This window comes from Ciconia boyciana, chromosome 8, assembly GCF_034638445.1.
Source record: "Ciconia boyciana chromosome 8, ASM3463844v1, whole genome shotgun sequence".
Taxonomy (NCBI): domain Eukaryota; kingdom Metazoa; phylum Chordata; class Aves; order Ciconiiformes; family Ciconiidae; genus Ciconia; species Ciconia boyciana.
The window spans coordinates 60,090,775-60,116,590 of record NC_132941.1 but is presented as its reverse complement, the minus strand read 5'-3'; the positions used below and the strand labels follow the sequence as shown (position 1 = coordinate 60,116,590).

Sequence of the window (25,816 nt, the reverse complement as noted above, 5' to 3'; positions counted from 1 at the left end):
GTAAGATAATGTATATAGACATGTATAAACTCCTAACTGTGATCTGACTTGGTTAAATCTTGGATAACAGGATCTTTAAATTGAGTTAATGAGCTGTTCTTTCTAGCTTGCTGAAATTCAGACCATAATAGCTAAGAATATTACCTTCAGTTTTGGAAGTGTGAGGGCCCTATGAAAATAGGATATAAGTCAGTGTTTGTTAATTACTTTACTTCCTGATGTGATTGTCAGTGTGTGGTACTCTCCTGATATTTGATCTAGATTTGGTTCAACAGAAAAGTGTTTTTGTATTATGAGGGGGGGAAAAAAAAGATTTTGAATGGGTACGCATAGGAAATTAAAGCCAATGAAATTGTGGTCTATATAGAGAAATGGAATCCTGGGGCTGTTTTTTAAAGAGATGCTGCAGCTGCCACTTCTGTGAGAAGAAGCATGCCTTCCCTCTATTTAAAAAAAACCAACCAAACAAACAAAAAAACCCAAAACAAAACAAAACCCAAAAAACCCCAACAAAATCGGTTTAATCAGTTTGTGATCTAGACTCAGAGGACAAGAATAACATCTGCTCTTGCTCTTGAAATTTGTTGCTATGTTTTTTTTGTACGAAGGGTTTTTTGTTTGTAGTATCTTGTCATTCTATCGGAGCCTGGAAGCTGGGATTTCTATTTGAAGTTGTGTTCAGGAAGGACTGTAAGTACATTTCAGGTTCATTTCATTTAAGAAAAAGATCCCGTTCCACTTCAAAAGATGGGAAGAAAAAAATGTCAGAAAAGCAGTGCAGCACAGGCCTCTTCCTTAGTGTTTGATCTTGCTCAAACTCCCACTGGTTGAGTTGGCCCTAGTCCCTGTGCTGTGTGGTTGAAGGCAGGAAGATGCAAAATGAACTCCTGGTACAGTGGTCTCTGTGGTGGGAGCACTTATCTGAGCACTTAGTTGCAGAAAATGGAGTGATTAAGGTGTGAATTCATTATTTACAGAAGAAATATTGCCTAAGTGAACTTTACTTGGACAAATTTTGCCCGCATAAACACCGATTTAGTTCCTTTTTTTTTGATAGAGGAAATATTTTTAAAAAAAACCCAAACTCTACTATCTAGAGCACTTCTGAGCAGTTAAATACATAAAAATTATATAATACACAGATCCATGAACACAGTTGTGTTTGTGAAAAACTTTTACACTCACACATATTTATCAAGTCAATGCTCTTCAAATTAAAGTGGATACATTTGAACTAAGTGAATATAATCTGATTATTTTCCTTACAAAGCCAAAGCTGGCTCTTGCTGATAAGACTGCTGTATTAAATGGCTTGGGAGAAGTTGCTATGTGCAGAACTACTTAACTGGATGTAACAAGCAAAGATATAGCATCTTATTTACCAGAAGCTTTGGAAGTGGGGAGGGGGGAAGTGCAGATAATATCCCTGTGTCACTAGGGAAGGGGTTGTAGGAGAATGTTGTCTTTTTTCCTGCTAGAGTCCTGCATGAGATGACTTGTAAGCAGTAAAATTCAGAAATATGAGTGTTTTCTCCTTATGCAGCCACTGTCTTTTCTGGTAGGTTAGACCTGGGTTTCCTGGACTGTAATCTCAGTGCCCTGGAAACATCCTGCCTGTTTGTTCTTGTGTTTAGAAGAATGGCAATTATTGCAAACTTTCACTGTCTTCAGTGGTGAAAATGAGTAACAGCTCCTGAAACTCTCTACTTTTAGTACTTGCAGTAGGTAAAATTCAATGGCAGAGATTATTTGCAAGTAACTGCTATTCTTCACTTTTTTTATATTGGCAGCTTAGTAATGCAAAACAAGCTTGCTTTTAAATCTAACAAAAGAGAAAAAGCTATTAACAGGTTACTGTTGTTTCTGGTTAGTGGATAGATCACTTGGTTTCCAATTACAAGAGTTTGCAATTACCCTGTTCTCTTTCCAGAAACGAAAGAAAGGAAGGTGAGCGCTAGGCTGGAGTCCCGGTCTGGGAGGGTTGATGAGGTTCTCAACATCTCAATATTGAGAAGAAAAGTAACAATAACTTAAACTCATCATAAAGTTTGTTGTGGTTTAACCTGGCAGGCAGCTAAGGAGCACACAGCCATTTGCGCCCCCCCCCCCCCCCCCCCCCGCAGTGGGATGGGGGAGAGACTTGGAAAAAAGGTGAAACTCGTGGGTTGAGATAAAGACAATTTAATAGGACAGAAAACGAAGGGAAATAACAATTATAAAAGAATATACAAAACAAGTGATGCACAATGCAGTTGCTAACTACCTGCTGACTGATGCCCAGCCAGTTCCCGAGCAGTGGCCATGCCCCCCCCCCCCGCCCCAGCCAACTCCCCCCAGTTTTTTCTTCAACATGATGCCATATGGTATGGAATAGCCCTTTGGCCACTTTGGGTCAGCTGTCCTGGCTGTGTCCCCTCCCAGCTTCTTGGGCACCTCCAGCCTCTTCTCCGGCAGGGCAGTATGAGAAGCTGAAACGTCCTTGACTTAGTGTAAGCACTGCTTAGCAACAACTAAAACATCAGTGTGTTATCAACATTATTCTTATCCCAAATCCAAAACACAGCTCTATACCAGCTACTAGGAAGAAAATTAACCCTATCCCAGCTGAAACCAGGACAAGGTGAACGTGGTTTTAGAAGGCAGTCTGAGGAAAAGAATTATTATTCTTTGCTTACAATGGTGTTTGTGGTGGAAGTAGGATGTATCAGATTGGTTACGGCACTTCCAAATAAGTCGTAGCCTTAGCATATCACTGTAGTACTTACGCCATTTCTATCTCTGTGTGTGTGAGCTGTTTCTTTCCTTCCATGTTAGTATTTTGAGTTCAGGAAGTGGTTTATACTCTTGCAGGAGCAATGTACTGGTATGTATCATTCTGTACAAGCTGGTTCTTTCCAAAGAAGCATCTGCCTGTACTTCTGGACAGAAGTTACTCAACTTGGAAGTCAAGTGACCTCTGTCAGAGGGAAAACTGCTTTCTTCAACACTTCTGATTTTGTTCCTATTGACTGGGGTAAGCAATGGATGTTTGCGTGTTCCCATCTTTGATCTACTCTGTCAGGAATAGATCATAGAAACAGATCCTTTTTATCTAGAGGAAAGGAAATCTCTTGGACCATGGCAAAAATGCTGTGGGATAAATAGGGCCCAGGACTTCATGGGTCTTAAAACTGTTATCAGGATCCAAGGTGATAACACACCTTGTGAATGAGTCAATTCCCTGAAATTTACTGATTTAGAACTAGATCATGGGCTTGAAAACATGTGAAATTTAGGCAAAATTATTATTGAGGATTAAAGCATTAGATCTCAACTTTTGGCTGTCTAGTTTTTTGTTCATTGTATATATCAAGATAATTACAGAATTAGCTACTGAAACCTGAGGATACAGAGCAGTTATCTGTATGTAGATTCTAATAGCATGTAGGCAATTGTTGAATGTAGTTTTCCATGTCAGTGCTTGTGCCAGTTCAGACCTAAGACCCAGAGTAAAAATGTATCGCATGTATTCACCAAAAGTAGCAACTTTTCTCATGGTTTTCCAAGAAAAAAAATCTTTGTAAGAGGAGGGGGAGGAATCACAGCCTATTTCATTATGTTTGCAGTTTCTAATTAGTTACTGGGAAAAACTTTTCTCTGAAGACTCTTGCATATGACAGCTTCATTTCTTCCCAGTTATGTCACTTGGATTCAGCTGAGGTGAAGAGATCTTGCTGCTCCATGTTCTTAATTTTTTTTTTTTCCTGGAGGTATATTATAGTTCAAGGGCCGTTTGGTGCAGCAGGAAAGCTATTTCCACTGCATTGGTGCTTTCTGAAAAGTACCAGAAAAGTTAACTTGAAAGTTGGAGAAGGTTGCTAACAGCTTTCTGATTATGAAGTTGTGCAGCTGTCCTTTTTGGTTGCAGCAGGTACAAAAGGCTGTAGATGTTATCTACTGGGACTTTAGTAAAACCTTTGGCACCATTCCCCACAGCATTCTCCCAGAAAAACTGACAGCTCATGGCTTAGGCGAGTATACTCTTCGCTGGGTAAAAAAACTGGCTGGACGGCGGAGCCCAGAGAGTTGTGGTGAATGGAGTTAAATCCAGTTGGCAGCCGGTCACAAGCGGTGTTCCCCAAGGCTCAGTTTTGGGGCCAGTTCTGTTTAATATCTTTATCAAGGATCTGGATGAGGGGATTGAGTGCACCCTCAGTAAGTTTGCAGATGACACCAAGTTGGTGGGAGTGTTGATCTGCTTGAGGAGAGGAAGGCTCTGCAGAGGGATCTGGACAGGTTGGATCAATGGGCCAAGGCCAATTGCATGAGGTTAAACAAGGCCAAGTGCCGGGTCCTGCACTTGGGTCACAGCAACCCCTTGCAATGCTACAGGCTTGGGGAAGAGTGGCTGGAAAGCTGCCCAGTGGAAAAGGACCTGGGGGTGTTGGTCGACAGCCGACTGAATATGAGCCAGCAGTGTGCCCAGGTGGCCAAGAAGGCCAATGGCATCCTGGCTTGTATCAGAAATAGTGTGGCCAGCAGGAGTAGGGAAGTGATTGTCCCCCTGTCCTCGGCACTGGTGAGGCCGCACGTCGAATGCTGTGTTCAGTTTTGGGCCCCTCACTCCAAGAGAGACATTGAGGGGCTGGAGCGTGTCCAGAGAAGGCAACAAAGCTGGTGAGGGGTCTGGAGCACAAGGCTGATGGGGAGCGGCTGAGGGAACTGGGGTTGTTCAGCCTGGAGAAAAGGAGGCTGAGGGGAGACCTCATCGCTCTCCACAACTACCTGAAAGGAAGTTGTAGAGAGGTGGGGGTCGGTCTCTTCTCCCAAGTAACAAGTGATAGGACAAGAGGAAATGGCCTCAAGTTGCACCAGGGGAGGTTTAGATTGGATATTAGGAAAAATGTCTTCACCAAAAGGGTGGTCAAGCATTGGAACAGGCTGCCCAGAGAGGTGCTGGAGTCCCTATCCCTGGAGGAGTTCAAAAAACGTGTAGATGTGGCACTTTGGGACATGGTTTAGTAGGCATGGCAGTGTTGGGTTGATGGTTGGAAAAGACTTAGAGGTCTTTTCCAACCTTAATGATTCTGTGATTCTATGAAATTTAATGCAAAATTACAGAGAATGAATCAAGTTCTAACTGTTAGAGGTTGCTAAATATAGCAGGGAGCACATTTCCTTTGCAGACGTTTGCCTCTTGTTTGTGCAGTGGGTAAGCAGGAGAGGGTGTGTTGCTCTGTGGGCACCCAGACCTACATACTTAGCAGATGTGTTTTGCTGTTTTGACTTCCAGAAGCCTGTTGGTGTCAGTGAAGCAAGGGACCCTCATCTCTTTGGCTGCATACTGCTATGACATAATGCCTTTTGTTAATAAATTCCATATCTAGCTTTTGTTTGTGCATACCCCAGGGGAAGAGGAGCAGTAAAAAAGGCTGAGAGAAGGACTGTGATTGATGCCAGGTTCATAGCCTGACTATACAGCTATGATAGAGAACACAGGGTTTATTTTGATGTGTTGGGTTTTTTTATTCACTTCTCATCCTTTGGCAGAGATAGACAAGGAGAAGATGGATTGGATTGACTTTTTCCATGCTCTAGTTGGTATTTCTTTTTTCGCTCCTCCGTTTTGACATCTGTCTTAAATGATCTGCATATGAGAAGCAAGCTGTCATTGCCTTGACCCACAAACTGCAGAGAAAATCCCCTGAAAAAGGGGGAAACACTCTTGTTGGTTTTCAGCTTCTTACAGAAAGCATTGCCCCCACCCTTTTTGTAAGCTGCCCTTCTAGATTTACATTTAAGAAGTTGTTGTTCTTTGTGCTTCTCATTTCCATGTCAGATCTAATGCTTATGCTTCATAAGGAGATAGCAGTTAGTTTCATAAATTATCTTGTTCTTGAATGGCTGTACTGAGTGGGATCAAAAGTTAGTGTAGCCCGTGCCCTGGTCTTGGCAAAAATGCATAGAGCATCATTATAGGTTTAGTGCAGCAGAAGTTCGATGACCATGGGTTTATATCTTGAAAGGTATGTGCCCTGTAGGAAGACCAGAATGTTTCCTTGCATGGTTTAGGCTACATCTACATTAATAAGTGGTGTGGTGTAAAGGGAGCAGATCTACAGAGTATGAAACACCTACGTGCTGGTGTTGAGGACTCAGTGTTCACCTTTACCTGCGTTCTGCAGAGTTTTATTTCACACCTGCTAATGTCTGGTCCTGTGGACAGAATGCCAGTTAGTAGTTCGAGCACACCTGGTTTAATCTTGCCCAAAGGGAATTAAGTTAATATGCTCCAAGGCAGCTGTGTCATATGAACCAAGGAGCAGTAAGTGGGGATGATCAGTGAATTTGCTTCAAAAGCACATTTCTAATCTGAACTCAAGCGTTAATATAGAATCTTCCCTTAAGCATTTGAAATCACTATTGTTTTTTTCTTTGAGACACAGAGTGACTACTGTGATGGCAGAAGCATTATGTTGTTAAAGTCCCATGTTTTTAATTTTTAAATTTTTTATTTTTAATTAAAAAGAAAATCCCAAGATTGCTCAGGCTCTTTCCTTCTGAAATATTGGATGTTGCTCAGTCCCTAGACACTGCTTTGCTTACTGATTTTGCACACTTTAAGGAAAAAAGTATGAGAAGAAAATCTGCACAACATTACTCTGTCACCTTCATAAAGATATGTTTCTTGCTTTTTAAGTTTCAGATTGATACAGAAAAGAAATTGGTTGATTCCTTAAAAAAAACAAAACGCAGCATTACTTGCCTGTGGAGTAAATTGCTCTCTGTCTCTAGAATCAGGCTACGTGTCTGGATAGGTAAAATGAAATTAGAAGATTCCTTCCTGAGGGCCTTAAAAATGAAGCAAGGTAGCAGAACACTAGGAGAAAATACTGATCTATTCCAGTGTATTTGTACCAGACTAAAATGGGGTGATTTCTATTAGAATTCCTCTACAATAAGAAGCTAACTTACTTTTTTCCAGCTATAAAGCTTTTGAAATACTAGCTTTGGACAGCAAATGTTTTGGGGGGCAAGTGGATTCTATATCATAAAAGGTCCTTTTTGAGATGTAGGGAAGGGATGCGTTTATAATAAAGTTCTTCATTAAAAGTAATTTTTAAAGATTTTTGTGCATTTACAGGATTGTGCATCTGTTCATTGTTTAATTTCTGGCTTATTCTACATAGGCAAATAGTTTAATCCCATTACCTCCACTTCAAATTCCCATTCTAACCTTAAAACAATGTTTTCCTTGTTTCCTTCCTTTCTGTCTTCATTCCAAATATTGGCAGACACAGATAACTGACAGTGAAAATCAACGGCAGTATGTTTCACTTTTTTTGCAGTGTGGAATGTGTGCTGGGATGCTGCTATTGCAGGATGATCGGCCATTCCTTCTTCAAAACACTGAACTGGCACATTAATGTCAGTCTGTTCTTAGACCTCAGTAGGTATCCCTACACTCTCAAGGGCTGTATAGGATAGCTTTTGTAGCTATTAATCTTTCTTATACCCTCTGTGCTTTGTAGGTCTGATGGAATAATCCAGAATAAAACACTCACCAGTTTAAGGGTGGTATCACTAATATTGAAGTGGTAGCTGTGATTTGACAGGGCTAAGTAATTGTGTTGTAACCATATTGGAAACAGTACTGTTACCAAGTATTATAGAATATGTTCATATTCTTTAAAGAACACTTAATCTACACACGAATTTTGTCCCTCAACTAAACTTTTCATCAAAGAACTAAGTTATTTTAAAAAGTTCCAGCTGTGTTTCTTCTTTTTCTTGTTTCATGTTGATTAAGTTGCAGCACCTCAAAGTAAGGCAGTTTTTTCATTGGAAAATGTAGTCTCAAATAACAACTGTCATGTTTAATCTGGCTCCTTGGTAAAGAAATAGGAATAATGTTCCCATTTCAATAAGCCTTCATAAAATTGTAAACATGAAAATAGCACCTTATTTTCCAGTTATAGAATTCCAAAAGTCTATATTTCTACATTTATAGCTTTGTTTTTCATATTTATTCTTGTTACAACACTGAATATTTTCCATGTGATTAAGACTTGGAAATTTTATTTTGTAGCATTTTTATTAGATACTTAATAAAACTTTTGGGCTATGTAATGAATATTTTAAAAGTAATCTGTGGCTTTATTAAATGCCTAGTGGCAAACACTTAGTAATAAATACAACTTTTTATGGTTTTTTTCCTAATCTACATTTTAATTCATTACAAACTTTTGAAGAATTTAAGTTGCTAAAAATTTATTTTTAGTTCTGTTTAAAGGAAAAGAAAAATGCAGAATCATGAGGAGTTTGATGTAACTGCAAACGTGAGGGTTAAGCCAGAGGGAAGGTTGATTTTAATGCAAAAAGCTTTTGAAGTTCTAGATCGATAGTTAACATGTACAAATTGTACCCCGGTTAAAGTAACGAAAAGGTAATATATGATCAAGCTTCATCAGTCAATTTAATAATAAAATAGGCAGCAGGTAAAAAAAACCCAGCAAACCCAAAACACCAAAGAACAAAAAACAAACAAACAAAACCCAAAAAACCAAGCAGCCTCCCAAAAAACCTCAACTCAAAACAACAACAAAAACCTACAGCCACATCTTGGACGCCAGCTGTAGCGGTTCCCTTGCTATTTAATTGCTGTTGGCATGTGGGATTCAATCAAGTGCTTTGCATGGACTGGATTTGGGAGTTAAGTTGGGATATGGGAACCATGTTCAAGGTGAATCTGATGTTATCACAGTGAAGTAGAAGGGTATGTGTGGTCAGATGGACCTGATATAATTTAGCTGAGAGAAAGGTAATTTATTATACTATAGATTTGACTACATGTGATCTGATGATATTCCTAAAGGGCAGAACTGCCAGCTGAGCTTGTGCTATTAAGGTTTGCTTAGGCGGTGCACTGGTGATAGCTCCGTTACTGCTGTGCATCGCTGTGTATCTCATGTACAGTTGTGTAAGGGCTTAAGTTCTGTGGAAGTATTAAAGTTGTTATTCTGCAAAATAATGTAACGATTGCATACATATTGGAATTAAGTACTAAAGAGCACAGTTTGTACAATGGGATAAAGATCTCCGGAATACATTTGTTTTACTTTGCAGTTTCATTAAGCAGTCAGTTCTGCTTCTGTTGAAGACTGGTGAGCAGCAGCTGACTAACGCCTTAGTTGTGGAAGCTGTTGGAATTGCTTTTAATAGGAATACACTTTATAATTTTTTTAAGTGCATTGTTGCATAATTACAACTTTGAACACATCTGCCTAAGCCGTACTTATGTATGATTTGTTAAAATACCTTACTTTGAAGTTCTGTTAGCTTACTGCAAAGGGAGGAGAAAATTCTTGTGTGCTAACATGCAAAAGTTTCAGTGTTCTGCCAGAAAAATTACATCTTTGCCAAGCAAAAGAAATCTATTTTGAAAGGAATCTTGAAGAATAGAAAAAGATTTTTAGAATAGCTAACTCTTAGTTTTTGCAAGTGAATCTTGAGTTATGAACAAGTGAGTTTGAACTTGTTAAGATATCATCTGCTACTCCTGGAATTACTGGGGTCCCAGATCTTGCCCCAAGTCCCCCACTGTAATTAGGACTAGTTTAAACCTTCGAGGGACAAGCTTCTTCCGTGTTACTGTGCAATAATGGAGTAAGTTGGTTACTGCAGAGTACCTGAAGTGCTGCAGGTTCATACCTCACTTACTCCAATATAGTTCATCCACCGTTCCTCAAAAAAATCCTGAGGCCATTCTGGGTATTGTGTCTTACCGTGGTTCAACAGTATTTCAAAGCATCTTGTATCTTTCTGCAATTGAAGCATTTCATCATGGGGACCCACACTTCTCTTCTTTGATTCTGCCATGAGTTATTTTTAAGACTATTTGCATGTTAATTAACTTCTTTACATATTGGCTACTTAGTCTGTAAAATGCAGTATTAGTTCATAAACACTGTGGAGGTGGTCAGACAGTATCATGGTATCATTACCGCTGTCATTCGTCTGAGGTTTAGTTTTATCCTGCCTCACCCTGCTCCATCTTTGTAAGTGCTGCAGGTGGAGTTTCTGGGGGTAGGTAGAAGGAGTCTGTGCAACTGCTGTGTTGCAGAGTCTCATTAATTATTCCAATAAAGCAAGAGACAAAGCCTTAATATTTGGAGGTCTTTTATAAGATTGTAAAATAACAACAGAGGTAACTTCAGCATGTCTGGCACAGCTGTTCCTATTCCTTGAGTTTAAGTGACACTCTCTTAAGAAGTAATATAGGATTGAATGTTTAGGTAGGTTTCATTGCAAAACTGAAGATGAATTTGTGCGTGAAAAAGTTTTACATCTTTTATCTATTTACATCTTTGTCTATAAACCTGCATTGAGATTTTTCGGATCTATCCAAAGAGAGGAGTCTTGTTCATTCTTATGGAAATCATTCTGAAAATACATATCCTACAGCAGTGCTATTCATTCTTCAGGTATCGATATCTAGCTTTTGGAAAAGGTGTAGGCTGGATTAGTTTATACTGTATGGTTTAATGAATAGTATATTCTTTTAGGTTTTTTTAATTGAGAAACAGGAAATATATGACATTACTTTGTTATATTGTTGTTGAATATAATACCATCATGCTTGTATTTATTGACCGTAAATCAAGAGTGAGCAATTTAAATTTGCATTGTAGCAGGTGGTGTATGCAGTTGCAGAAACAAAGATAAGAAATGTTAATTTCTGAAGCTGCAATGAAGTGATGAAGAAGATGTTTCTGTAGGGTTGATCTCCAGGTGGATTCTTCCACTGATTTTATTCATGAAATCCCTTTCTAATGCCAGATGATATGGTCAGTAATCTAGAACAGACAGAAACAAGTAGATGCTTATTATACTTGCTTTATGTGGCAAACACATCTGTTCATGTTATCTCAAAGGATCAGAATTGAAATGAGCCTCATGGGTAAATATTACCTTAAAAAAGTGACAAATAGTATTGCATGTTTATAATGGTGAACTATACTCAAGGTTTGGACTATCCTTTTAAACTATTGCTTGTACAAATAATTCTGTTGGTCAGCACCTTGAACAGTGCTGGGAGTGCTGTGGGGGTTTCCATTAGCTGGAAGGGAAGAAGAAAGGGTGGAACATCTTGCACCCCCAGCATGTCTCCAATACCATGGGCTAAGAGGAATGAGGTGGGCTGCCAGTCTGGTGAGCTCATCGCTTCTTGTCTTTGATCCATATATACCATAAAATAAAAGTTTTATTTCTCTGCCATCTACTTGTTCTTTGTTATTTAAAAAAAAAAAAAAAAAAAATTGAATGAAGAGAGTACATACGACTGCTCAGAGTATAGGCACTGTATTTCAGATTTCATCCATAGATGGAATAAGTGTGGCTTGCAATTTTCCGTTTACTCAGAGGTATCCAAGTAGTCAGACACCCTCTAGTTAGTTATGTAGTTGTGGGCAGCTTCCGTTAACACCTGTGTTTGTCCCCAAAGCAACTCTGAATAACTTCTTTCTCTCCCACAGTATGTCCTGTACATATACAGTTATATAAAGTAGCTTCTGAAATATTTTTAATTGCTTTTGCTAGTTATAACTTGGACACTATAACTTGGACTTAGACACAATTGAGAGCACAATTTTCAGTTTATCAGGAATAAATTGAAGAAGCTATGTTAATTTAATTTTCTTAACATCTTTCAAAATGGTCAAGTGACTTTTAACTGGACTTTGTGGTCTTTATGTCAGTATTAATTGCTAGGCTTATTTTGTTTTAAATTTGCTATACATATTTTAGGAATATAATTTGATGTCTGCATATGAAGAACAAATTTGCAGTTCTCTGGACACTTTGCAGATCTATTGGTGAAGCTTAGGCTGAAGTAGCTACAGTCTAATTAAATATATATATGTATATACACACTGTTTGGATTGGGCATTACTGTCGCATATCTTCCTTTAAAAAGGGCATAATGCTTTATATCTTATGATTTGCAACTTTCTTGGCTGCGAAGAGTCTGTTTGTAAAATCTTTAGGAAATAGGCTGTAAATATGTCATTACAAAACAAATCACAGGTTCTCACCCCCTCAAGGCTTCACCTGAAAGGAGCATGTACTTTTAAGATGGTTCTTTGTAAAATAAATTCATCTGTAACAGTTAAATATAACAACTCTGATTACTTAGAGGTTAGAAAAAATACTTTCTTTTTTAATCTCCCTATTACATGAGTCACTTAAACAGTTTCAGAAAGAAAAGAACATGCTACTGAAGATTTATCTTCTTATGGCAAGTGCTATAGTGGCAGATGCTGAAGCTAGAACTAGAAATGCTCTGAAGCTTAAAAAGCCGAGTCTCTGCAATGTAAGCACAAGAGATATGCCCTTTAGGTAGAATTGTAAGAGCAATTTCTCCTCTACATGGCAGGTACAAAAAGGTGTATATATTGCTCAACTCCTTTGTAGAGGAATAAAAAGTGAAGTGAGAGGCAGCAGTTGGTTTAAACCTTGATTTCTTTTTTTTTTTTGGTGTTTCTGTAGTTCAGATGTGTGTACAAACCTGAAATAAATACAAGGCAGGATAAAGGCCTGGTTATCGTAATATAAGCAGTAAATCTGCTATTGCCAGGTTTTTCCACAAGAGGAAGATGCAATTATTGCAATGTTTACTACAGAAGATACCAAGAATGAAATAAAAATGTTCACTTGTGTTTAAGAGAACAACTTTTCTTATTTGATTTTTACTGTTTTTTTTTTTACACTACTTGTACTTCATTCATAGACTTTCAATCCATCCTTAGTTTTATATACAAGATGCTAAATACTGTAAAGCAACGATTTGTGGATCTCTAGGTGTTTAGCATACTCAGTATGAGAGTGCTTCTAAAAATAAATTGTTTACTTCAGTTCTGCATCTGAATACTTAGAGCCATCGCTTGCTTGGTTTTTCCTCACAACTCCTGCTGCCTGTCTGAAAATGGGAGAAAAATAAGTTATTTCACATTTTCATCATACATAATTTGAACAGAATACTTCTATTTAAAGGTGATGTTTTATTACTCTTGAGAATTAAGTTGTCAGTCAGATACCTGTCTGTTTCCTTTGTGAGGACATCAGATAACAAAAAAAGCATAACTACTGTATTTCTTTGATTCAAAAATCTATGTGTAAGAGCCTATATTTCTTGATTAGAAAAATTGCTAATTCTATTAATTTTATTTCAGCTTTACTTTTGGAAGCTCAGTCAACACCGTTTCAAATAACTCCTTCAACCATGGCAAATATTGTGAAAGGCCTGTATACACTACGACCAGGTAAAAAAGAAAAACGTTTCTGGGGGGGTCTCGTACTGTGGTTGTGATATTTTCCTAAATACCTATGCGGTTGCCATCTAATGCACATTTAACAAACAAATGTGTGTTGTGTTCTGTCCATCGTAATTCTTAGTTCTACTGTGCAAAGGCTCTGGTTCTTCTTCTTGCCCATCTCTGTGACCTGCACAAGGTACCATCTGAATACCAAGTTCATTTTAAAAAAACAACCCAACCTTCTGCTCTGGAGACAAAGGGAAGACCTGTTTCTTTTGCTCTGTAGAAATAAAGAAAGAAGGCTGTTTAGTGAGTCAGTCATGGCAGAAGTTTAGAAGTATCGAAATGGTAAAAGTTATATTGTGAGTCACACTTGAAATGGCCAGATCTTTGACATGAGATGAGGGACTGTTTCTTCTATGAAGCCATTATTTGGTTGGTATTATTTCATGGAACAGCTTAATTTAACTCAGGAGTACATCATGACTTCTTGTGCAACAACAATTATGTTGAAAGGAAAATGGTGTTGCAAATTTTAATCAATTTTGTACCAAAATCTTTGGTTCTGTAAGTTTTGGAGAACTGAGTAGAGCTCTAGCCTGTGTTTGAAAAGACTTTAGAAACAGGAAGTATTCAAAATATCCATAAATAAATGGTACCTGCTTTCCTTCCTTTTATAATACTGGTACTTTCTTCTTACCTTGTTGTGAATGAGAGAAGGACTGTGTCTGAGCTTCAGTCTATTTTTGCTTTGCAATCCCCATTTATAGAAATAGAAATGAGGATGGGAAAGCTTTACAAAAAGCTTTAGTGCAATGTTTAGCATGTATACAAGCCAGGAACGTGGTGGACCCTCCGTTTACAAAATGTGTGGATAAAGCACTTTCAGTAAGGAAGGATTATTTTTACAACAGGAAAATTAACATCCTACCATCATTTTTAAGGCAATACTAATTTCATTTTTATAAACTGTTCAGTACCAGAGAAAGGAAGGTTGTATACATAAGCATAAAAATATAATTCTTTTGAAAGCAGCTCAGTATGGTTTTTGTGTACCACACTTAATATTGTAGGTGATGGACTTGTGATTTCCTAGTTTTCCATTTCAGATGATCCCTGTCTTGCTGTCTACTTCACAACACAACAGATTCTGGTTTGGGTTGGTATCATGGGCCTAATCGGATTTTGAATAGTTGTCTTATACTTGAGTATCTTACAGACATAAAAATTGTCCTTACAGTTTGTGATATCTGCTTTCCACAGCCAGGCAGGAAGACCCAAGTGCTTGACTTCAAGCAATTGCTTAAACAGATACACATTTGCTCTAATTACTTGCTCCTCAAACTTCTCAGCCTGTGAGAAAATGAGGAACTTTAATGTCATTCCAACCAGAAGAGCACAGGATAGGCTTCTTGATGTAAAAGGCTGTTCTTTGGTGGTGCCGGTTCTTGAGGATGAATTCTGAAACAATCAGGGCAAGAGTTCCTCTGAGGTAGTGCTTCTCACTTATTGTGTGGGACGTGCTCCATTGCTCCATATCATGGGGACGGGTGAGCAGATAACTGGGGAAGTAAAGCAGAAAATGTGGCCGGGGGAGGTGCTGGGGGATTAGAACAGCTCTGGGAAACATCTGTTTAGGCAGTGCAGAGAACAAAAGGAGAAGCAATGTTGATGTGGCTGGTGGCCATGGGCTTTCTCTTCTCTTTCTCTTATTTTACTTTCTTTTCAAGTTGAAAGTACTTGGCAGCTGTTAGACTTCAAATCTTGCCAGAAAAGACCATCTTCTAATTCTAGCTCCAGCATGTGGTGGCTGCAGTAGAAAACATTGAAGTCTGGGCAGGTGCTCAGGCTGCTAGTTGGCCCACTTGGATTTAATATGAAATACTCTTTTCACCTCACCTATAATGATCTGGCCGTGTCATGAAATAGCCTACCACGGTATTTCACGCTGTGAGTTCCAAGTCAGTTTCTTAGCTTGGCTAAATTATTTAGTAGCAGTAGGTTTTTAGTAGGTAACATGTTCTACGTGGTACCTTTTTACTGTATTCATAAGACAAAAAGTGCCGTTTCATGTCTGTAGAGGTTTTTCTTTTTTTTTTTTTTTTTTTTTAATCAAGCGCTGCTATGATCTGGGGGATCTGGGGAACTACAGGCCTGTCAGTCTGGGAAGGCTTCCCCTCCGTGCTGGGGAAGGTTATGGAGCAGATAGTCTTGAATGCCATCATACGGCATGTACAGGACAACCATGTGATCAGGCCTAGCCAGCATGGGTTTATGAAAGGCAGGTCCTGCTTGACCAACCTGATCTCCTTCTACGACAAAGTGACCCACTCAGTGGATGAGGGAAAGGCTGTGGATGTTGTCTACCCGGACTTTAGTAAAGCCTTTGACACCGTTTCCCACAGCATTCTCCTGGAGAAACTGGCTGCTCATGGCTTGGATGGGTGTACTCTTTGCTGGGTAAAAACCTGGCTGGATGGCCAGGCCCAAAGAGTGGTGGTGAATGGAGTTAAATCCAGTTGGTGGCCGGTCACAAGCGGTGTTCCCCAGGGCTCTGTGTTGGGGCCAGTTCTGTTTAATATCTTTATCAAGGATCTGGACGAAGGGATTGAGCACATCCTCAGTAAGTTTGCAGATGACACCAATTTGGGTGGGAGTGTTGATCTGCTTGAGGGGAGGAAGGCTCTGCAGAGGGATCTGGACAGGCTGGATCCATGGGCCAAGGCCAATTGCATGAGGTTCAACAAGGCTAAGTGCAAGGTCCTGCACTTGGGTCACAACAACCCCATGCAACGCTACAGGCTTGGGGAAGAGTGGCTGGAAAGCTGCCCAGTGGAAAAGGACCTGGGGGTGTTGGTCAACGGCTGGCTGAATATGAGCCAGCAGTGTGCCCAGGTGGCCAAGAAGGCCAATAGCATCCTGGCTTGTATCAGAAATAGTGTGGCCAGCAGGAGTAGGGAAGTGATCGTGCCCCTGTACTCGGCACTGGTGAGGCCGCACCTCAAATACTGTGTTCAGTGTTGGGCCCCTCACTCCAAGAGAGACATTGAGGGGCTGGAGCGTGTCCAGAGAAGGCAACAAAGCTGGTGAAGGGTCTGGAGCAGAAGTCTGATGGGGAGCGGCTGAGGGACCTGGGGTTGTTTAGCCTGGAGAAAAGGAGGCTGAGGGGAGACCTCATCGCTCTCCACAACTACCTGAAAGGAGGTTGTAGAGAGGTGGGGGTCGGTCTCTTCTCCCGACCGAGTAACAAGTGATAGGAGGAGAGGAAATGGCCTCAAGTTGCACCAGGGGAGGTTTAGATTGGATATTAGGAAAAAATTCTTTACTGAAGGGGTGGTCAAGCATTGGAACAGGTTGCCCAGGGAAGTGGTGGAGTCCCCATCCCTGAAGGTTTTTAAAAGACGTGTAGATGTGGTGCTTAGGGACATGGTTTAGTGGTGGACTTGGCAGTGTTAGGTTTCCGGTTGGACTTGATGATCTTAAAGGTCTTTTCCTACCTCAATGGTTCTGTGATTCTATGATGAGGGAGGTTAGTGCATTGGGTTTTGTTTAAACCAACTGTACACTAGTAATGATTATTTACTGAGTTTGCTGTTTAAAGACTGTTGAAGCTCGGTTTTGACCAAGTAAATATATGCAGGAATTGGTTAAAAACTCGTGATGTGCCTTAGTGAATATATTTTAAAGCATCCCTTTTTTCCAAGTAAAGATTAAGTTTAAGAAAACTGCTACAACCTCTGGAAAGTCTAGCTTCAGAAATACTTGAAGAGTGTTTATTTTTCTCAGAACTTCTTACATATTTGCTATAAACCAATTTTCATCCTTTGCTCAGTCTTCTGTTTCTTATAATGAGCCTTGAAGCAGCTTTAAGGTAAACTGTTTTGTTCCTGTAAGGCAATGTTCAGTGTACTGAAATTAAATCACATTTCTATCATGAAGCTGAACTAATACAGGTTAAAATTATATAATGAACATTAAAAAAGTGTTCGTCTAAGCTTTGGAAGATCAGTGAGAGAATTGCAGTAATTCATTTGAAATGGGGGATGGGGGAGCAGGGTTGTATGGTGATATTACTGTGCTTCCTAGAAGTAAGGCTCAGGGAAGAGAGGTGTAAATTTTGTGAATATGCTTCCCGGAGGAAAGTGTTACAAATGATCTGATTATCAAGGTCAGTTTGCTGATCATCAGTGCCTGTCCTTGAGAGAGTCCAGAGACTCAGCAGGCTCTGAGATGCAGCAAGAACTGAATTTCAATTTGATGATGAGGTTGATGACAAAAAAAAAGGAAGTCATTTATCTACATGTAAACATCTGATTTTAACAGTCAGAATACTTGTTCTGCTTTAAGGCTTGTTTTCTGTGGATTTTGGGGATGGTTTTGGTGGGGTGGTTTTTGTTGTTGTTGTGGGGTTTTTTTTTTAAATTCAAGATCCTAAAATGTATTTAAAATGGAGCAAAGTTACATTTGTCAAAGAGTAAAATTTTCACAAAAGATGTCTTCACGTGTTTTGTTATTGCTTTTCCTCTTCTTACAGAATGGGTACAGATGGCACCAGCTTTATTTTCTAAATTCATCCCAAATATTCTACCCCCTGCTGTGGAATCTGAGCTTCAGGAATATGCTGCTCAAGACCAGAAACTTCAAAGAGAGCTTATGCAGAATGGATTTACTAGGTAATAATTATTAGTCTTCAGTAGTAATTGTGCTGGACAGTGCTGAAATGGTAAAAATGGATACAGCTAAAAATATTTAAGAAATAATTTAAGAGTTAATAAATAACCTTCACAACTCAGTATCTGAAATACGGCCTTATTTTCCACGTTTTGAGCACTACCAACCCTGCAGATGGTACGAAAAAGCAGATGATCAGAAGTCTTAAACTATTTTCATGAAGCAGATTGCTTACAGTTCGTGCATCCCTGTGTTTTGATTGTGCTTCTAATGCATGATCATGCTCTTGTTCAGCCTTTACTTTGGCTGTTTACTTTCTATAAGCTGACTTTTTTTTTTATGATGCTTCTGAAAATGTCAGTTGATGATTTCTCCTTATTCCACTTTCAGAGCTATTTATACAGTCAAGGTGTTCATTTTAACCAGGCATTTCTCTTCTGAATTTCCCTTCTGAGTACTGAATTGGGGGGAAAAAGAAGAACAAAGAGTAAAAGAGACAGCGGAAAATATTCGTAACCTATATTGTTCACTCTGGGCAGTGCCTGTTGCCCTATGCTCTTCTATTTAACTGTCTAGGCAGAAGCACAGCGCTTTCACCGCAGCAGTGTACCCCTTTTGCAATAGTCTGACAGTCCAAGATCAGGCTGGGGAAGGTATCATGCTCTGTTCCCAAGAGGTTCGTTTATGCATGAAGAGAATACATCTTCATCTTTCCTGTTATCTGTGCAACACAGAGAATCTGGCCCTGTAGTTTGAACACCCACTAGATGTGGGTATGTTTGGTGTTATATGTAGTCCTGGATTTCATACTCTCGTGTAGTTTTCCTCAAAGGCAATCTCTCTCTTCAAAGCTTGGTAAATTATTGAGCTTCAAAACTCTACTACTGAACCAAATGCAAATGGTATTGTAGACTCACTCCTTGTAAGGCTTTCTGTTGAGGGAAATAATTTTTTGATAGATAAGCATGAGTTAAGACACTAAAAATAAAGCCACTAACAGCTTGGCCTGAGAAAAGCAGTGCATTTGGCCCAAGAAATAGAAGTTTGAGACTGTTTGAAACTGAGTAGGCATATAATGCTGACAGTAGAATAGAATAGACTATTTCAGTTGGAAGAGACCTACAGTGGTCATCTAGTCCAACTGCCTGACCATTTCAGGGCTGACCAAAAGTTAAAGCATGTTATTAGGGGCATTGTCCAAATGCCTCTTAAACATTGACAGGCTTGGGGCAGGGACCACCTCTCTAGGAAGCTTGTTCCAGTGTTTGACCACGCTCTTGGTAAAGAAATGCTTCCTAATGTCCAAAAGAATGTAATGCACAGAACAAAACAAAAAAAAGGAAAATGCATTTTGCCTTGAAATGTATTTCAAAATGTAATATGCTTCTTCCTGTGTTCAGGAACATAGGTTATATTTATTTACAACCTTTCAGAATTGTTTTGAGGTTATATTCCTACATATATAAATGTATATGTATATATGTATAAAAGGGTTGCTTTTCTCTTTTACCAAGGAGTGTGCTAAGTCTTTTCTCTTCTGGGTTAGCATGAAATGTCATCTGTTCTCCTATAATTGTGCCAAAAGATGGTGATATCTTTGCTGCTGCACTTCCTACAACAATAACTATGAGGAACACAGCAGAGTGAGGTGTCTTAATCAGCACTAATGGCATGTCAGCTTCTAGTTGAAACAGTCAGCTTAACACTATTAAATACTGTTGCTGCAGAAACTGGGAACACAACAGTTGCTTGGCAGTATTTCTCTTGTGAAAGACCTTAATCAAGGCATACACAGCAGATCCATCACCTTAAAAGTGGTTTCAGGGAAGAACACTTTGTATTATTAGAAAAACCCCTAATTTCTACCAAGTTCCAGCAGATAAATGTGAAATTGTAACCATTGTGATGAAAATATGTTGGAATATCTCTTCCTTATCTAAGTTTCAATAGCGTATCTATCAACACAAGACACTTTTGAAGCAGCAGGATTTTCCAGCTTTAAGAGTTTGTGTGCACAAGAATAAAAGGAAAAAACATTTTCCAAATAGGTGGGAATTTGACTTTGGGTTTTCAGGAGCAATGATGTCAACCAGTGTTTATACAACTTTAGTTATTTATTTAAATAACTTTAGTTATTTATTTAAATCTTCTGCTTGAAGAGGGAGTGCTGTCAGCACAGACTTGCTTAGAGTCTGATTGTTGCGTTTTCAGGAGCATCTTACCTTTTTAGACTGATAGATGCAGAATTTTTCATGTAGTTCTATAAAGTTTGCTTGAGACGTTTGAATTAAGGAAAACAATTTTATGCATGATTTAAGACCACGCTGCATAGGAGCAATTTTTCTTCATCTTCATTTTGTAAAAAATTATCCTATAAAATCAGATACTACCTTTAACAAAAGGATGAGCTAATTAAATCTATAAAATATAGCTTATGCTTCTGTTTTAGTAAATTGAGAACCCTTCAGTCATGTGTTTATTGCTACTGTGTTTGCATTTTTTTCTAAAGTCTGTAAAAGTTGATGATTGTGCTGATGTATTTCACTATTGTTTTCCTTTTCTTAAAATCAAAATACCTTTCTTCCCCTTCTTTCCTAGAGGTGACCAGTCACGCAAGAGAGCTGGAGAAGAGTTAACTTACAGTAAGTATGCATCTAACCCTGCCCTCCAGTGTGCTGCAGTCCCTGACGGGTTGGGCATACAGGTAGTAGTGGGCTTCTGGGTTCTTGGGTGGGGGGTGGCGAGGTGTCAGAGGCTGCACCTCCGTGTTGTAGCTAGCTGTCTGCCAGTGTAACCTTTACCATTCTAAGTAATGATACAAACTTCTCGGGTCTAGAGCCTGGCTAACTGTGCTTAGTCTAGAGCCTGGCTAGAGCCAGGGTGTTCATCTAGTGGGTCTAGAGCCTGGCTAACTGAGTCCCACAGCCACCTGTAAGGTAGTAGGATATCCTAGCTACCAAGGCCAAGATGCTTCCACTCCATTTAAGTATGCAGTTGAGGTCTTAAGGAAAAAGAACGGAGTTGTCCCAAGTCTCTGCCTGGTCAGGATACACATAACAGGCAATGCAATGATGAGACAGTCCACCTCTGGTATAAATCACCTGCTGGTGATGTGTGTTTCTGTCTGTTGAAAGAACAGAGGGTTTGGAAGGGTTGTACTTTTCAACTTGGAACCCTCAATTATGTGTCTAATACAATATGGGATCCACCTGCATTGAGATACTAAAGGCAGTATTTGGGAAGGTCTCTTCCATTTGTAGATGAAGTCTCTTGCTGCATGTTTAACTATGAGGTTCTTCACTTTGTAACTCCCTTAATTTCCCCCAATATAGATGGGGGGGGAGAAGCACAGGCAGAAATGGTATTTTCATTCTCAGTTGGTTGCTCTACTCCAGACATCCTTAATTTGGGTGCAGTCAAAGGTCCCATCTGCTGTGCTGACTAAATATTTGGCCAGGAGAGAATCTAGTCCCATATGTTCTAGGTTAGGATTTAAATACAGTGTCCTGATTGCTGGTCATTAAATAGCTTTGGGGATTGGGAAAATAGTATCTATTCTGGTGCTGTTAACTTCAGTTCATTTTATTGTATTCTGCCAAGCTTCTTCCTATGCTTTCAGCAGAGTATGTTTGCTTTATTTCCTACCATAAAATGTCGTGCAGTTTTATGATTAAGTCCTAGTACAACCTGAAATGAATGAATAGCTCTTTACTTGGTGTATCAGCTTCAGTTTACACCGTTAACGTTTTGCAGGCAATGCTGGTTTTCAGGTTGATGGGGGAAGGGGGGCAAAGGACGTAGGGTGAAAGTTTAATATGAGAGAATTTGTTGAACTTTTTATATAATTTCAGATGGCTCATCAGCTTGTGCAAGCTCCAAGGGGTACAGATAGTGAATATACTGGATCAGCTTCTATTCCTAGCCAGAACAGACACTGGAGGAGCACAGGTGGTATCCGGAGCCTCCTTTGGCAACTGCTGATACTTGAGCTCTGACACGAACTATGCCTCAAAGAAGAGTTTTGGACTTTCTTCTTTATATAATAAAATGTCAGTTGCTGCTACAATTGGGATGACTTTGAAAGACATGATTCCTTGGTCTGGCCTCTCAACAAGTTCATGTTCTGCGATTTTTGTGAGGAATGCACCTTGAAAAACAATCCTTTCAAAGTGGAAATGGGCAGCCGAAATCAGCAGCTTCCAAAAGCGTTAGAATGGAAGAATCTTTTTTGCACTCTTAATATTAAGGACATTCTTAAAACTAGTTAACACGTCAGTGTATTAGTTTTTAAACTTCAAGGTATTTTCTGGAGCTTTTACTTAAATAATAAGAATAAAGTTTCATTATTTTGCAGTATTTGTTCTTTAGTTTAAAAATTGTCACCTTTTAAGAGTTGGTCCCATATAAATGTATCTTCTGTCAGGGAGTTTTAAATTCCAGATTTTTCTTTTGTCTCTTTTCTTTGTTACTTGGTATTTTGAAATCTGTTTTCCTATGTGTTTTGTACTCTGTGCCTTCAGCTTGTGCACTTTGCAACTTTATAGACCATATTTTGTTACTGCAAAATGTGTTCTTGAGGAAAAACTTGATGTGAACAAACATGCTGCAAAGTTGCACTTTTCTCTTGCATTAATGGGAGGTGAATTTAAGAAGGAAGAAAAGTTGAACCTATCACCATCACTATTAGTGACTTGGAAGTTTGTCCCCTTTTATTTTTCATACGTATTAGTGTTTGATGCTGGGACCAACTCTTGTAGAACCCCTCTCATTGACTTTTCATTGGCTTCCATAATTGCAATAGATTGAGATGTGAATTCCAGACTGAATGAAATACTAAGATGTGTTTTATGCTGTGCTATATAGAAACATTGTGGGCAAAATTCTCCAGTCTAGTAGGTCTGCAAAGTGCGTATCTGTCAGCACAAACCAGATTTGCACCTGATTGATCAGAGAATGATGGTACCTGTCCAAGATCACTTTGTGGCTCCTGTGCCATTTCTCCTGTTTCAGGATGTGATGGGGGTGTGATAGTGGATGTTGTCAGAATCAGGGAGTTGAGGAGTGGTGTAATGCGTGCATGTGTACCCATCGGCCTCCTGTTTCCAGTCTTGTGTAAACTCAGCTGGAGATCCAGCTGAGCCCAGTTCCAGGAGGTCTGGACTTATGGTCTGAATCCTAATGATTGTGACATGGGTTTTAATCAGTAGTATGCCTAATGCAATTCTTTCATGAGGGGAGGAACATACTTGAAAAAGCAGTTTGACTACAGGGGTTTTTTATTACTATGGATTTATTTTTTATCACCTTTAGTTATGAAAAGAAATAAGTTGGTAATATAAAATCTTTCTGAAGTGAAACAAAAGTTTGTTCAGTTTTATCTTGCACAACTCTGATGCCTGTTTAAAAAAACACACACAAAAAAACCAACACAACCCCCTTTATGCTTGCATGAGTTCATTACAAAATGCAGGAAAAAGGTAAAAAATAGATGCGGCAGGGACAAAGTTTCTTTTTCTTTTTGTTTTATAGCCAGACTTCATGTAAATGAATTTAATTCTATCAGTTTCACATCAGCCACTTTGGCAATGCTGTTAGTTTGGAGGGTGGGGGGAGGAAGAATGAGGAGGACACTGCTGTGATTGACAGATTTGAATCTGATTTACCTATATATTTGTTTGCATATTTGCAAAGCCTATTTAATTTTGAGGAAGTTTTTCTTTAAAAATGAATGCTTCGGTGTTTTGTTTTCTGTGTGGAACAATGCCAGCAGTCTAATCTCATCCCCAAGAGTGGAAAACCAAACCAGTCTGAGTAGGGATTTTCAGGTCTTGATAGTGTTTGCTTCAACTTTGCTACCAGCTACTTAAGTTGAAGCAGAATTAGACAAAACCAGGAATTTTGAAAATTTTGCTGAAGTACGCAATGGAGAAGTTAATGAAGGCTAATAGGGAACAAAAATGATTTGCCAGCTTCCAGATTTTTATCAGTTTTGGCTTTAAACAAAAATAAAACCTCTGATAGTGTCCTTAGCTTTAAAAATCACTGTTTGCTGAAATGACAATATTCTTGACTTAAGAATAGATGCATTAACCTAATTTGGTTAAAATTCGTTTACAACTTCGTTACCATTCTAATTCACATAATACAGTAATCAAGCTCTGTCATCTTTGTCAAGTGATCACAATGTTTTTCTGTTCTTGAAGTGGTTTTACTGGTTCAAGTTTGTAAATAACATGTAGTCCTTTTGCTTCATGTTTGAGGCAAGGGTTCAACATTCATTTTACGTTGCATTATGTTTTGGACACAAACTTCTAAAACAATAATTCCATCAAAAGGTAAAGCATTCCTGTCAGCGTGGTTCACTTCGTATGCACTGGGTAGTGCTTGGATGCTTCTCAGTCCTGTGTAGCATTCTCACTTGGCCACCATACCTGAGAAATCTGTTTGTTAAGCACTGTGTTATGTTGTAAATTTGGCATTAAAATTCCTGTATGTTTTGGCATTATTAACATAATGCTGAAATATTGTTTATTCGTCGAAGACGTTATCATTGTGACTGAGCATGAAACAGAATACAGTGTACTATACTAAATTATTTTGTTTCTCTGTAAACTTGCATTTTACTTACAGTAAAACTAACTCAGCCAGCTTGAGCATTGGTACTGTAAAGCCACAATTACCAACAGCATGATCCTAACTGCAGTATTTAATTTAACCAAATAACTTGTGGTAAATCCGTTGCATCTGTAGCTTACTCAGTTAAGATTAAGCAGTAAAGTTGGTTATACAATGGGTGTCCTCTTTATGTTGCACTGGTTCTGTAGCCAAACTTGCTACATTAAAATATTTTTAGATTAATTTCATTTCTCAGTTTGGAAAGTTGAAATATTTAAATTCATCCTGCTGACTACTGTAATAGGCAATTGTCAATATATGGTCAAGATGGTCTTTGATACAAATTATGAAGGGGGGGTCTAACTAGGTAACTACTCAACTCTTCTACAGTTGGATCTCCTTGATGCCTTTCTGCAGTTGTTGAGGAAGTATTTGTGGATGAATACTTTGAAGCAAAAGTTTTTGACTCCTGTCATTTGATAGAAATATGATCAGCCAGATTAATCCCTTTTAATTTTTCCCTAATACGATTGTTTACATTCTACTGGTTTCTATGGTTTTTTTTAAACCAACCACAAAGGCCATGTTCTGAGTGACTGAAAAATGTTTTCCATGTATGCTATGACAACCCCAGTGAAAGGATTATTCTGTAGAACTACAGAATAAAAACCAACTGCTTGAATTTGACTCCTGTCTTCAACCCAGCTCCAGTTGAGAGAAAACAAAGATGTTTTAACAACTTGACATGCACCAGAGACCCAGAAGGCACTTAGTTCAGCTCACAATGTGCAAGTTATGGTACCTTAAGGATCAATATAGTTCTTGACCATAATGAAACGGTCCTGCTAGCGAGGAATGGGCACTGCTTGGGTTAGTGTACTTCCCTTTCTGCTCTGCTGGGTCTGTGGGATAACATGGGGATAGTCACTGAGCTGATGCCACTCTAGTTAGATTCCTTTTTTTGAGTGATGTCCTGTGTTGACCACTCTTGAGACTACTTTTCACAGCTGAATACTGTAAATAAGTCTGTTAATGATAGTATATGCTTTCATCGGTGATGTTTGCTTCCCTGCTCTGAAGAGTTCCTTCACTGCTCTTAGAGCACCTCCACTAGAAGCCTTTAAATGCGCATGAAAGATCACTGCATCTTTGTGGAGGTGTTTGTGTGGTGTAATACTGAGCTGCAAACTGTGCTGCCAACGTTGTCACTGGGCAGGAAAAATATAGATGGTCAGGCT

At 39.0% G+C, this 25,816-nt stretch overlaps 1 protein-coding gene across 3 annotated transcripts in view; it reads left to right on the top strand.

The window, feature by feature from the left end:
- The window catches only part of CACUL1 (CDK2 associated cullin domain 1), a 55,071-nt gene extending 31,543 nt beyond the window's left edge, over positions 1-23,528 (top strand). The window contains exons 6-9 of one of the 3 annotated variants that reach the window (XM_072870506.1): positions 13,209-13,298; positions 17,827-17,965; positions 20,562-20,605; positions 21,815-23,528. In XM_072870506.1, the coding sequence (XP_072726607.1) occupies positions 13,209-13,298; positions 17,827-17,965; positions 20,562-20,605; positions 21,815-21,855 (314 nt within the window). In that variant the 3' untranslated portion in view covers positions 21,856-23,528. Of the gene's footprint in view, positions 1-2,850; positions 3,014-13,208; positions 13,299-17,826; positions 17,966-20,561; positions 20,606-21,814 lie in introns of those variants that run through there. The other 2 variants (XR_012043828.1, XM_072870507.1) reach the window with 2 other exon arrangements.
- Positions 23,529-25,816: the final 2,288 nt, after the last annotated feature.